This window comes from Pelodiscus sinensis, chromosome 6 (assembly GCF_052426305.1).
Source record: "Pelodiscus sinensis isolate ZL-2025 chromosome 6, ASM5242630v1, whole genome shotgun sequence".
NCBI classification, from domain to species: domain Eukaryota; kingdom Metazoa; phylum Chordata; order Testudines; family Trionychidae; genus Pelodiscus; species Pelodiscus sinensis.
In genome coordinates, this window is record NC_143057.1 from 127,347,222 (window position 1) to 127,359,783 (window position 12,562).

Genomic DNA, 12,562 nt, shown 5'->3' on the forward strand with positions numbered 1-12,562 from the left:
TCCTGGCAAACATTTTGAAGTTCAGGTCGAGGGTACAATAACCCAACTACTTCTAAGGCAACCGGATGCATGTTTTACCCAAATGGTCTTCCTTCACCACAGACAGATGGTATTGGACATTATTAGGAATCGTTTCTGCATCCCCTTTTTCGTTTATTCCTTCATACCACCCTCCCGTCCATATTCAGGGATCTCACGAGAACATCCTCATATAGGAGCTAAACCATCTGCTCCAACTGGGAGCAATAGAACCTGTGCCCCAGTGTCATATGGGATTCTATTTCCTTTACTTCACAACAAAGAAAATGGGAGGATGAAGGCGGATTCTTGATTTTTAAGAAAACTCAAACATTACACATGACCACAATGGTTCAGGGATTATTGTCAATAGGGTGACCATCCTGTCTTAGAAAAAAGGAGATTGGTTATCAAACCTCGACCTACAGGTCGCCTACTTTCATGTATCCATCCATCCAGCACATAGTACCTTTTGATTTGCAGGCAATGCACATTTTCAATATATGGTGGTCCCCCTCAGACTTTCCACAGCCCCAGGGGTAGAAAACTATTCTCCTTAACCTCTGATAATAGGACAAGAAGCAATGGACTTCACTTGTGGCATGGGAGGTTTAAGTTGGACATTAACCACTCTCACAGTTAGGCAGTTTCTCTAAGTAGTGGAATAAATTGTGTGGCGAGGCTGTGTAATCTCTCTTATTGGAGATTTCTAAGAACAGGTTAGACAAACATCCAGCTGAAGGTAGGGGCCTGGACTTGATGACCTCTCAAGGTCCTTCCAGTTCTAATAGTCTCTAGTTTTCTTGGGTTTTTTTTAAACACTGTTGGAAAGCATTGGCATGTTTGTCACACAAGCCATAACTGCCCATACATGTGAATTGAAGATGGACATGGGAATGCAGCCCAAAGGGACTGGTAAGCTTCATCTAAAGCCGAATACTGGCATGCTATTTATTGGAAATGAACATTTCCTGTAGTAGGAGTGTCAGTATGTAGATGACTGCACAATTAACTGATAAACCTAGGTTTATCGGTTAATCCTGTTGATTACTCATTTTCCCTTCTGTATCAGATGCAGGTGCCAGTTGGGATCCAGCTTTTAAGTTGGCTCTCCACATGTGCTGGCTCCACAGGACCAGCCTTTCTCCCCCCCCCCCCCTCCCCTGCTGCCTCTATTTAGAGGCAGCAGTGCAGAGGGGAGGGATAGGGGAGGCTGCTGTGGAGTGGCCTCTGTCTGCACCAAGCCTGGGCCTGCCACAGACTAGTTACTCTGTGGCAGCAGCCCTTGTTTGTGGAAGAGGGTCTGAGATCCCCATGGACAGAGGCTACTGCCTCTGTATTGGAGGCAGTTGCCGGGCCGGAGGGGGGGGGGGGAGGGGGAGGAGGGCAGGGTAAGCGATACCCAATCTGCGCAGGGAGCTGGCTTTTTAACTGGCTCCCCTCACAGACCAGCTCCCTTCTGCCACCCCATGCTTCTGCCTTTGATACAGAGGCAGCAGCACAGGGTGGCAGGGGAATCGCTGGGGGAGTAGGGCTAGGAGCACACTGGCTGCTGGCCCCTCCCCTGGGGACTATCGAATAGTCGTGTAACCACTAAACATTGATGCAGTTACACGGCTATTTGGTGACTTGCTATCTAACATCCCTATTCTGTAGGCTATTTCTTGCTTATGAAGTTACAAACTACAAAATTAAGTTTTATATTACTGTCTTGTAAATTTTAATGTTATGACGATTCCTAGAGGCTCTAATCAGAATCAGGGCCTCCTGCTGGGCATTGTGCAAACCTATAACATGGTTCCATTCTCAAAAAGCTTGTAGCTTTAATATAGAAGTTTCAGTTTGTGTTAAGTGAACTTCAGAATGCTACGTGAAAAAGGGTTTGCCCATTGTAGTTAGGTGGATTTACTGCCCTGGCGTCCTCACAGGTCTCTGGCTCCATTGTTGATAACCAGAAGGCTGTTTGCATGTGTGTGTTCCATGATGTGGGCCCAGTGACAACACCAGACCTCAAGAGGGCCCCCAAAGACCACAAACCAGATAAGGATCGAAGGTGCCAGGCCAGGTTTATTAAGTGAAGTACAGTAACAGTTGTCAGACTCTACTGAACCACTACGCACATGTACTTGCCACAATGGAATGACTGAGTCAGTGGGGAATTTCCACTCCCCCTCTTCCCCCCCCCCCCCCAGGTCATACAGAGACTGTCTCTCCCCAAGACACCACTGTCTCCCCAAGACACTACCTTATATACAGGTACAAACAAATCACACCTCACTGCTGATGTATTAGGTTGCGAACCTCTGATGCTACTTAGATATCACCCTGCACCTTGTGGTTTGATTAGATCATCTCTATCCATCATGCTGTCACTTTAGACCCTTTCCTGAAGCTGGGTCTGTATCTGTGAGGAGTGGGTACCAAGATCTTTTTTAATGAGCTGGCGATATGTGATTTCAACTTATGACCAGTACCAATTATTATTCTGCAGTTGGTACCTAGCACCAATTAGTGTTTTGCGCACTCAGCTGTGTTCATGCCAGGTTGTGTGTGGCCAGCCTCTTGCTCACAGCTTAGCTTTGCTTTGTTAGCTAAGTTTTGTCTATTGTTAGCTAGGTCTCAAACCAGGCCTGTGCTGCATGGGCTTATGTTTTAGGCCTTCATCTTACTAAACCCATTATTTTTAAATGTACAAAGGACACTTTTTTTTTTCTACCAGTTTAACCTAGATGATGCCAAGAGTCTCCAGATAGGTTTTCCTAGCAGACCTTGTGTATGGGGAACAGTACAGTAAAACTCCAATAGTCCGGCACTCCTGATAGTCCGGCATCAAAATGGCAAGAGCCTAGTGAGTGAGCTTTGGCAAAAAAATGAGTCACAAGGAAACAGCGGCAGCAGCTGAACTGAGCAAAAAGGGTAAAAAAGGCTTGAACTAAAACATTACAGTACACTGTATACAGTATGTACAATAAAAAGGGTTAAGAACACTTTATATACAGCAGTGGTCTCCAACCTTTTTACACCCAAGATCACTTTTTAAATGACAGACCATTTAAATGACAGACCAAGCCAAGATCTACTGCCCCGCCCCTTCCTTGAAGCCCGCCCTCTCTATTCTCCTCCTCTCCATCACTTGCTATCCCCAATCCTTATACTGCTGCTTATTTTTTTATTTTTTTATTCTTCTGTAGGGAAGAGGTTTTTCCATATCTCCAGAATCCTGAAAAACTCCTGCAGGCTAGCTGGACCCTTGCTGTGTTGAGACAAGATGTGTAGGCTCTGGGGTGGGAATGAGGGATTTGGGTGTGGGAAGGGGTGAGAGGTGCAAGCTCTGGGAGGAAATCTGAATGCAGGAGGAGGTGAAAAAGGGGACACTGGCTTGGGGAGGGGGCTCCAGGCTGGGAAGTGTTGGGATACTAAGCAAGCCACAGGCTTGCGGATGTGAGGGTGCAGGAATTTGGGTTGGGGTATGTGAGGGGCTGAGGGCAGGAGGTTCCAGTGTTTGATAGGCTCAGATCTAGGGTCTGGGGAAGGGGAAATGCAGGAGTGGTTGTGGCCAGATGGGGGCTTGGCCCCAATTGGTTTTTTTTTTGGCCAAGCTTCATTTTTAAATAGAATACTATGTTAAACACAAAAAGTTTCTGCATTGTCTTTATTTATGAGAATGGCAGGGAACCTGCCTTGAGTCAGGGGTCACTGACCCATAGAAAAGTCATTTGGGAGCAGGGGACACAGTACTGGGGAGGAGTGCTAGTGGGTTCTGGAACAGGGAAGAGGGTGCTAGTGGGGGCAGGGGAGAGGGGGCAGGGTGCCAGAAGGACAGGTTTCTGCAGCAGGGGACAGGGTGCTGGGTGGGACAGGTTTCTGCAGAGGGGAGCAGGGGGACAGGTTTCTGTAGTAGGAGACAGGGTGCCAGAAGGAACTGGCTTCTGCAGGGGGGACAGGGTGCTAGGGGACAAGTTTCTGTGGGGGGGGGGGCAGGTTTCTGCAGTGGGGTGGGAGGGGGCAAGGGAGAGGGAACGGGGGGCCAGGAGGGCGGGGGACAAGTTTGGGGCAGAGCAGAGGGAACAAGGTTGGGGGCAGGGAGTTCCCTACACCAGCCATGGAGGGAAGCCTCTGACCCGTGCTCCCTCCGGACTGACCGCAGAGCAGCCGGGCTGGAGTGAAGAAAAGTGGCTGCCTGGCCAGCTGGCCAGGGTGCTCGGCCAGGGTGCCACCAAGCTCCACGTGGGCAGGCACAGAGGGGAAGCCGCCCAATCAGCTGGAGCACGGTTCAGCCTCCTCTGGGCTGAACGCCACAGCCAGCTGGACAGGCAGCTTCTCCTCTGTGCCAGCCCACATGGAGTGTGGTGCACCCTGGCTGAGCGCCATGGCCAGCTGCTTCTCTTCCCTCCAGCCTGGCTGCCCTGCGCTCAGCCCAGGGAGGCTGCGCCTAGCTCCAGCTGTGAAAGCCACAGTCAGGTGGCTGTGGTGTTTCAGCCCTCCCGACCTCCCAGCTCCCACCATTCCTCGCAGATACTCACCTGTGTTGTTGCTCGGTGAGTAGCTGCTCCTCAAATGAGGAAATCTAATGTAAATGTACTGTGCAGGTGCGCAGTTCAGAGAGGGCTCAAGAGCTACTCTTAGAGCCCCTGAGATCTACCGGTTGCTCACGATCTACTGGTTGGTGACCACGGATATACAGTATATAATGTATAGTTAGAGAGAGAGAGAGAGGGAGGGGGAGAGAGGAGGAGGAGGAGGAGAGAGAGAGAGAGATATATATATATATATATATATATATATAAAAAAAACACACCAGCTTGTAGTACCTCCTGATAGTCCGGCATATCTGATAATCCGGCACCACCTAGGTCCCATAGGTTCCTGAGCTCATTCACCTTAATTAAGAAGAGCGAGGATTGTAGGTATTCAACAAAGATTTATCTTGAGTGTTAAACTTTTCAGTATTGTGCAAAGTTTGACTAAATTCCTTACTCTTTTCAAGAGCTTAATTATAATTTTCTGTGATGCATTTTTTCACTAGATGTCTAATTTTCCGGATTAGATTTATGAATTGCAGGCCACCTTCAGAATCCTAAATCATCAAAACATTATATAAATCCAATTTTTTCCTTTAGGAGTCCTCTTTGGGAGTATACCCTGCATTAAACAGTTGCATTCTGGTTCTGTTCTGTACAATGGGCATGTTCATTCAGGATTCTCAGCATTAGTTTGGCTGGCTGAATTCATTCAGCCATTTGTTTTTTCTAACTTATATAGTTGATGGCCTAGCTATCGCTGATGGTTCTGACTTGGTGCTTTCTGCTTATTTAAAAAAAATACGATAATTTACTTCACTTTTCATATTTATTAATGCAGCTGATTGCTATACTTGGGACTCATGTTCAGGTATGCCTTTTTTCAACCAAGGCTTGAAACATAGGGTCCAGAGGTGAAAAGCAATTGAATAGTTCACTAAATCACTTAGAACAAGCCTGTCCAATAGGCTTGCAAAGACTTTGCACTCAACTTGATGGGGTTTGCAGTAGCTTTTGAATGCCACATCAGATCACTCCCCAAATTCCAGGGAAAGTTTTAGGCATCAGTAACCAGAACACTATTGATTTTAGGGGAAATGGATGATATGCTGAATAGCTGTCATCTGTTTAGCACAGCCACTGTTTCAAGTACCTCTGCTGTTGTCTATATAGATCAGATCGCTGGTGTCTAGCACCCATTTACTGCCTTCCTGCGTAGCAATCCTCCTACTCATGGTCCTGACAGTATTTAGCATGTAATGCCCTGGGATAGCCTCTCTGACAAACAAATTAGTGTTCTCCCTACTGGAAGCCTGTGTGAGATGGATTCTCAGGCATCAGGGACAGCCCTAAGGCCTTGTCTTCACTTACCGGAGGATCACTGCTCCGGTGATCATCTGGGATTTGATTTAGTGGGTCTAGTAAAGACCCAATAAATTGAATGCTGAGGGCACCCCGGTCTGCATTGAAACTCCTTGCTCTCAAGAATAGAATGGGAATTTGATGGGAGTGTTTCTCCTGTTGACGTCCTGCTGTGGGGCCGCCCCAGAAAACTGTTGCAAGGTATGTTGAATTAATGGTGCATTGATTTCTCTGCCAGTGTAGACCTGGCCTAAGTGAGAGGAAGGAATGAAGTGTCATCTCTCCTAGTGCCCATCCCCTCCTGTAGGATGGAGGACACCAGCTGTCCATGCTTCTGTACTTTGGTAAACTAAAAACAGTAGTTCTGAGCCAGGGTATCTATACCCTTGGGGTTATGCAGAATTGTTCCATATGGTACACCGGTTCATTTAGATATTTGCCTAACTTTGCCACAGGTTTAATAAAAAGCACTAATGAGGTCAGGAAATGAAATATAAACATTGTATTTACATTTCCAGCAGATTGATTTTTCACAACATGGTAAATCAGAAATTGAGCAACTTTGCAGCAATAGTGTGCAGTGACACTTTTTTGTTTATCTGATTTTATCAGCAGGTAGTTTGAGATAAAACTTGAGGGTGTTCAAAGTCTGGAAAGTTTGAGTCATTGAACTAACGAGAAATCTGTTAAAATAGTAGCTCTTACACTATTCTATGAGGTGCATAACACAAGCTAACATGCTTGAGTGTATTACTCTTGCACTTATGTAAAATGGAAATACTGGTTTGTGTAGTAAGATTTGTTTGTAAAAAGGCTTTTACTGATATTTCTACTGTAGAACAGTTGACATAGATAGAGACTAAGGGCATGTCTGCAGCTGCTGATTAAAGTGGAAAAAGTCCCTTTTTTTGTGGAGGAAAAAAAACGTGGGAGTTTGTACATTTACCAATGACATTTTGCAGTGAAACTCCGAAGTTTTTTCTGGAGAAAGAAAACCGCCTCTACAAGAGGCATACAATTCTTACCAGTTATGCTTTTGTGGTGGAGTACAAGTGAAGACACCTTCTTGCTGTATCCAGAGCTTTTAGCCTCTGCAGGATATCACACAGTACCTAGATGACCACTATATAACACTTTTTATTATGGGTAGTAATAGAGATGTGGCCGTGTTAGTCTGGTCTTGCTGAAACAAAAGACAGGACTATGCAGCACTTTAAAGACTAACAGGATGGTTTATTAGGTGATGAGCTTTCGTGGGCCAGACCCACTTCCTCCGATCAAATTGTGGAAGAAAATTGGCATAACCATATATACCAAAGGGATACAATCAAAAAAAGTGAACACATCTAAAATCTGACTTGTCAATTTTATAACAGAGGGAGTGAGGGGGAGAGGTTTGTGTCTGAGAATTATATTATGGGTGATAATTGGAAGCTATCTTTATGAATGGGCCTTAACAAAGATGCTAATTATCTCACCCATTACAAAGTGTCAAATCTTTAAAGTGCTGCATAGTCCTGTCTTTTATTATGGGTAATGTAACGTCTGCTGCTTCTATTGATTATGGAAACTGCTGTTCCTCCACAGGTCTGAAAATCAGCTCAGTGGTTTTCTGAATGCTTGTTTTTGCATGAAATGTGCTCCCTCCCCCCCAAAAAAATTTAACTATTGCAGCATTTCTCAAACTGTGGGTCCTGACCCCCCGGGGAGAGGGGGAGGTTTGCGAGCAACTGAGGGGGGTCGTGGTATCACAAGTTTGAGAACCCCTGAACTATTAATGTTCATAATGTTCATTAATGTTAATGTTAGTGCTGTTCATAGAGGGAACAGTGATATGTAAATATTTTTGGATGGAGACATTCTAGAAATGAAAAATGGCAATTTCCACAGCCTATGCATATTGATTGGCTCTTTGAATGCCTTTGAGAACTGATTGGAAACTTTTAGTTTAAACACTTTTAAAAACACAGGCAATATGATGCTCAAATAACTAACTTAGCTAAAACCTGCTTCTGCGATTTCCCTTGGAAAGCTTCCCTACGTGTATGTGCTTTGTTTGAGTCAATTTAAATATGGAGGTATTGAGTATCCGTAAAATGCAGGCAAAGCCAAATAATGTACTCTAAATATGGAACACTGACAGCATTTCGGACATGTAGGGCAATAAACAGGAAGCAGTCACTAAAATAGCCATGTGTTTTCTACAAATGTGTTTAAATTACATACTGTGATGTGGCAGCAATCTAGTTGAAGAGAAGACTGTACAGTCCTTACATAGCATCAAATAATTGCATGGGAGGGAACCTGCAGCCAACCCACTTTTTTATCATTTCATATATAGTGATGTTTAATTTACTTCAATACTTCCTAACTACCACATGCCTCTGAATTGACAAAAATCAATATTATCCTTATTTTAAGTGGTCAAATCTGTGAAGTTAAGATTTACTCTGGTCACTTATCTATAGTTAATGTAAGGGAGAAATATTGGGTGTCAGACTTAATGGTTTTTACTAATTTGTGTTTTGAGGCTTTCTGGGTACTCTTTTTAAAAAAATGAAGTCCATCGGACAGGTCTAATTTGACCAAAGGCATGCAGCTTCAGGCTTGTGCTACTCTGACAATATATGAAGTAGAACCTGTTTTATCAAAATTCAGGGTTTCACATAAAATATCCAAATACCCTGCATTCTTTGAAGGTCAGTGGGGTTGTGTAAACTTGTTTGTCAGGTGACAAACTGCCACTCAAATGTGAATTTAATATCTGAGGGTTAGCCTTGTTAGCCTGTATCTGCAAAAACAACCAGGAGTCCTCCGGCAGCTTAGAGACCAGCAGATTTATTAGCTGCCACAGGACTCCTGGTTGTGTTTGCATGAATTTAATGTAGCCCATGGTCTTCTGACACTAAATATTTCCTGGATTAAATAATAGTCAGTGCTGGATTCCCATCTATGGCGATGAATGAGTGTCTTCACCAGCCATCTGGCAGTTTAATCCCTGAGACGCTTGGCTTCCTTCACCCATTCAAATGAAATATTTTAATAATAATCAAATGGCTGCTTTAAACTTATTGCTTCAATTAGGAAAGTAAAATGCTGACTCATACTTGGGAACCTGGCCGTGAAAACTTTAGTGACTGTCCTGGATAAGAGTTCAGTTTCACTTTTCAAGCTAATGATCAGGAGGAGAGGTAAACCTGATTGTAAAATTCCCCCTTTCTTAGATCATTTGGGTTTCCCCAGAGCACTTAATCCTTCTGATTACAGCTCAAATAACTGGCACAGTGAACTCCTGGTGCTAAAACACTATACACGGGAAAAGCCACTTTTTGTATCTGGGTTGCTACACTAGAGCACTTCTATGAACTCAGTAACAGAGCAGCAAGTAATTGCTTGTTTCCAAATTCTATAGCCTTCAGATCTTTTGTAAAGACATGACTGGTTACAACATAAACTAAATCTATCAATTGCTTGCCTGTACGTCAAAAAGAGGTTCCCTAATCTATACTCTTAACCTGGTGTTGTGGCACTGTTGAGTGCATAAGGTTTGGTTTTGTATTCTTGATGCATTAAATTTGTTCAATTCTACAAAGTTTGTGTCTTAACAAGCAGTTCAATGATTATTGAATACCCCTCCAGTTTACCTTACAAATTTGCTGGCAACCCAGAAACTGAGGGGCACATCAGGCTATAGAAATTGTATTGAGGACCATGAATGCTCACGAAATGGGGTACGGGGTAGGGGCTCTGGCTGGGGTGTGGATTTGGGATCTGTCTTTCGATCTGTGTAATCTGAGTGGAATAGAATACAATACAGCAGTAGGAAAGTGCCTGTCAAAGTTAAATAGAACTGTCTAAACGGTATTCAATTTTTTAAATTCCCTGTGTTTAAATGCAAATAAGATTCCAAGTTGAAGGCACAAAAACAAAGTTTAGGCTGCAGTTGTCTTGAACCTCCCCAGCAGCATGTTAGGATGTTAGCAGGAGAAGCCTATGAGTGTGACCCTGCCTTATAAATTGAAAGCACTTTTAAAATATTTAACACTATTATAAATCCTGGAGGCAAAATGGTATTTGGGGTGGTCAGTTTGCAACTCCCCGCATAATAGCCTCATGAACCTCCAGTTTGAGAACTCTAGGTCTACTTGTTGTCTTCATTTTATTTAAAAAGATGTCCATCTAAAGTTATGGGCGTTGTCATCCACCATTAGTGCAATACATTTCTCTTATCAAGATTTTGGTTTCACAGGATTACACAAGCCTGCAAAACACACAAGCCCTCTAATATCTGAACTTGAAGTACTCTGGTTATCATGGCAACAAATGTAGTATATTCAGCTTGGTAGACATGTTAGTTTGCCTGAAGTAGATTTTCTGCTTCCTCCATCAACCAAGTCGCTCAAAACTGCAAATAAATATTCCTTGTTCCTAATCAAATTGAAGTATTTGTTTAGTGCACAGCTATTGATATAAATGTTCTTCAGTTATCGTTTTATGCAGTGATCCTATTAGCCCCTTTAATGTGCCTTGAACACTACAAAAATTTTCTTACTGGGGTCAAAAAACTTTACCAATTTTTCAGACCTAAAAGAACCCCAAGGAAACTGATCATATTGGCCACTGAATTTAGGAGATTTTTAACAAAGCCTGTTTTAAAAAAAAAAAAAAAAACAGTTAAGACTTTTCAGAACTTTGACTCTTATTAGAGCTACGTAAAGTTGAGACGGGAAAACTAGCAAGCAACTATTTCAGAGTTTACCAGTCCAATGAATCTGTCTTGATCTTCAAATTCTCCTGTTCAAATACTAGTCTGCTCACAAAACTCAATAGCGCTAACTATGTATGCTTTGGTGTGGTAGCTAAATGATGATTTTTGTTAGTGGTTCAATGGACAGCTTTGTTTCCTTTAAAGCTGAAATCACTTTTGGTGCCAAACCTTCTACTGTGAAAGACTAATATGGGTTAATTTACTTGTCGCTTGTGCGTTTTTGTTACATGAAAACTGAGATTAACTTTATTTGTTTCAGGCTCACATTAAATTTCCTATCGACTATCCATATTCACCACCTACCTTCAGATTCCTGACCAAAATGTGGCACCCCAACATTTATGAGGTAAGGTACTTTTTAGTGGTGGTTTTCTCTTCAGGTGTGTAACAGACATGGTTTTAGATATGAAACTTAAACAAATGTTGAATGCATTACATGTCTTCAGTAGCAATTAAGCCATATTCTAGCTGTTAACTTAGGCTTAGTAGTTAAACTAAACCTAGACTTTTCTTGTAAGCATTCTGTTTAAGAGTGGTATTCAGTTGTTGCAGATAACCCGAGTTGTAACTGCCTCAGACTTAGCATAGTTGTGAAACTGCTATTACTTTGAATGTTGGCCGTAACCAGCCCCCCCCCCCCCCCCCCCCAATCCAGCTCCATTTTGAATCTTAAGACCAATAACTTCACCAATCCGCTTTATCTGACATGGCTTAGTCAGAGATATGAAGGACAGTGAACTTTAAATTTAATCAACACCGTGTTTATTTTGAAGCTTTTCTCTTTTGATATTAAAGCAATAAATAAGCAACTATTGGGATTTGGGATTGTTTTGTCTACTGTGTAAGCAAGCTAGAGAATTGAGATTCTCAAATGTAAGGTGAAAGCTTGCCTTAAATTTAACTAAATGTGAATGCTCTTCCCCAGTTATGTTCTCTTGTGCTTCCTAAAAATCCTTACTCTTCATCACTAACTGTATTGTAAATCATTTCATGATATTATACTGGTTGCTTTATCTTCTTGAGCACTTAGAGGAAGGCCCTTTCTCATTTCAGTATGTCATATGTGCTGGTGATTTTTTTTTCAAGGACCATGTTGGTCCTGAATAACTATTTGTGTTGGAATTTTATTTGGGTTAATATATTTCAGTCTGCATTTGGTCTCATGAGAGCTATATCCAAGAAGCAGCTCAGACAGGTCCAGCAGTTTCTGTGTAAACAAATGTGACACCTAGTGTTGATTTTTGGATTTTTATGGAAACTCATCCTTTTCTGTGACCTGCTTTTTTCTTTGCACTTTTTTTAGCCTTTGAAGCTTTTGCTACTGGAGATCGTCCAACAGCATTTCACATTGACTGTGTGCATGTCACAGAACTCTCACAAGTACCTTCAGTCTTGTTTCAAAGTTGAGAACCCATTCTGAAATTTTAGATTGGTGTGAATCAGACCAATCCCCGGGGAACCTTCCACCTTTGACTATTCTTAAGAACACACAGTGTGTTTAATTGTTTTCTTGCCAGTCTCCTCTTGAGAAATAAATGCACTCCAAGAATACTGCTCCTCCCCCTCAAATTTTCCACCTTGTAAACCCTCCCTGCTTTTAACCATGACCTAAATACAGACTTTCCTATTATGAATGATGTTGACTTACACTAATGCTTAATGGACTCAATAGAAAATGAGGAAGGCATTCCTTCTGAGGGTTAGGCTAAAAGGGGTTAAAAACAAAGGTGATGTCATGCTAGGAGTCTACTACAGGCCACCTACCCAGGTAGAAGTGGATGAGGCTTTTTTAAACAACTAATAAAATCATCCAAAGCCCAAGATTTGGTGGTGATGGGGGACTTCAACTATCCAGATATGTTGGGAAAATAACACTGCGGGGCACAGACTATCC

At 42.7% G+C, this 12,562-nt stretch overlaps 1 protein-coding gene across 2 annotated transcripts in view; it reads left to right on the forward strand.

The window, feature by feature from the left end:
* UBE2R2 (ubiquitin conjugating enzyme E2 R2) overlaps window positions 1-12,562 on the forward strand; it is a 110,949-nt gene that overhangs the window by 67,608 nt on the left and 30,779 nt on the right. For both annotated transcript variants that reach the window (XM_075932786.2, XM_006122995.5), the window contains exon 2: window positions 10,928-11,014. In XM_075932786.2, coding sequence (XP_075788901.1) covers window positions 10,928-11,014 — 87 coding nt within the window. The remainder of the gene's footprint in view (window positions 1-10,927; window positions 11,015-12,562) is intronic.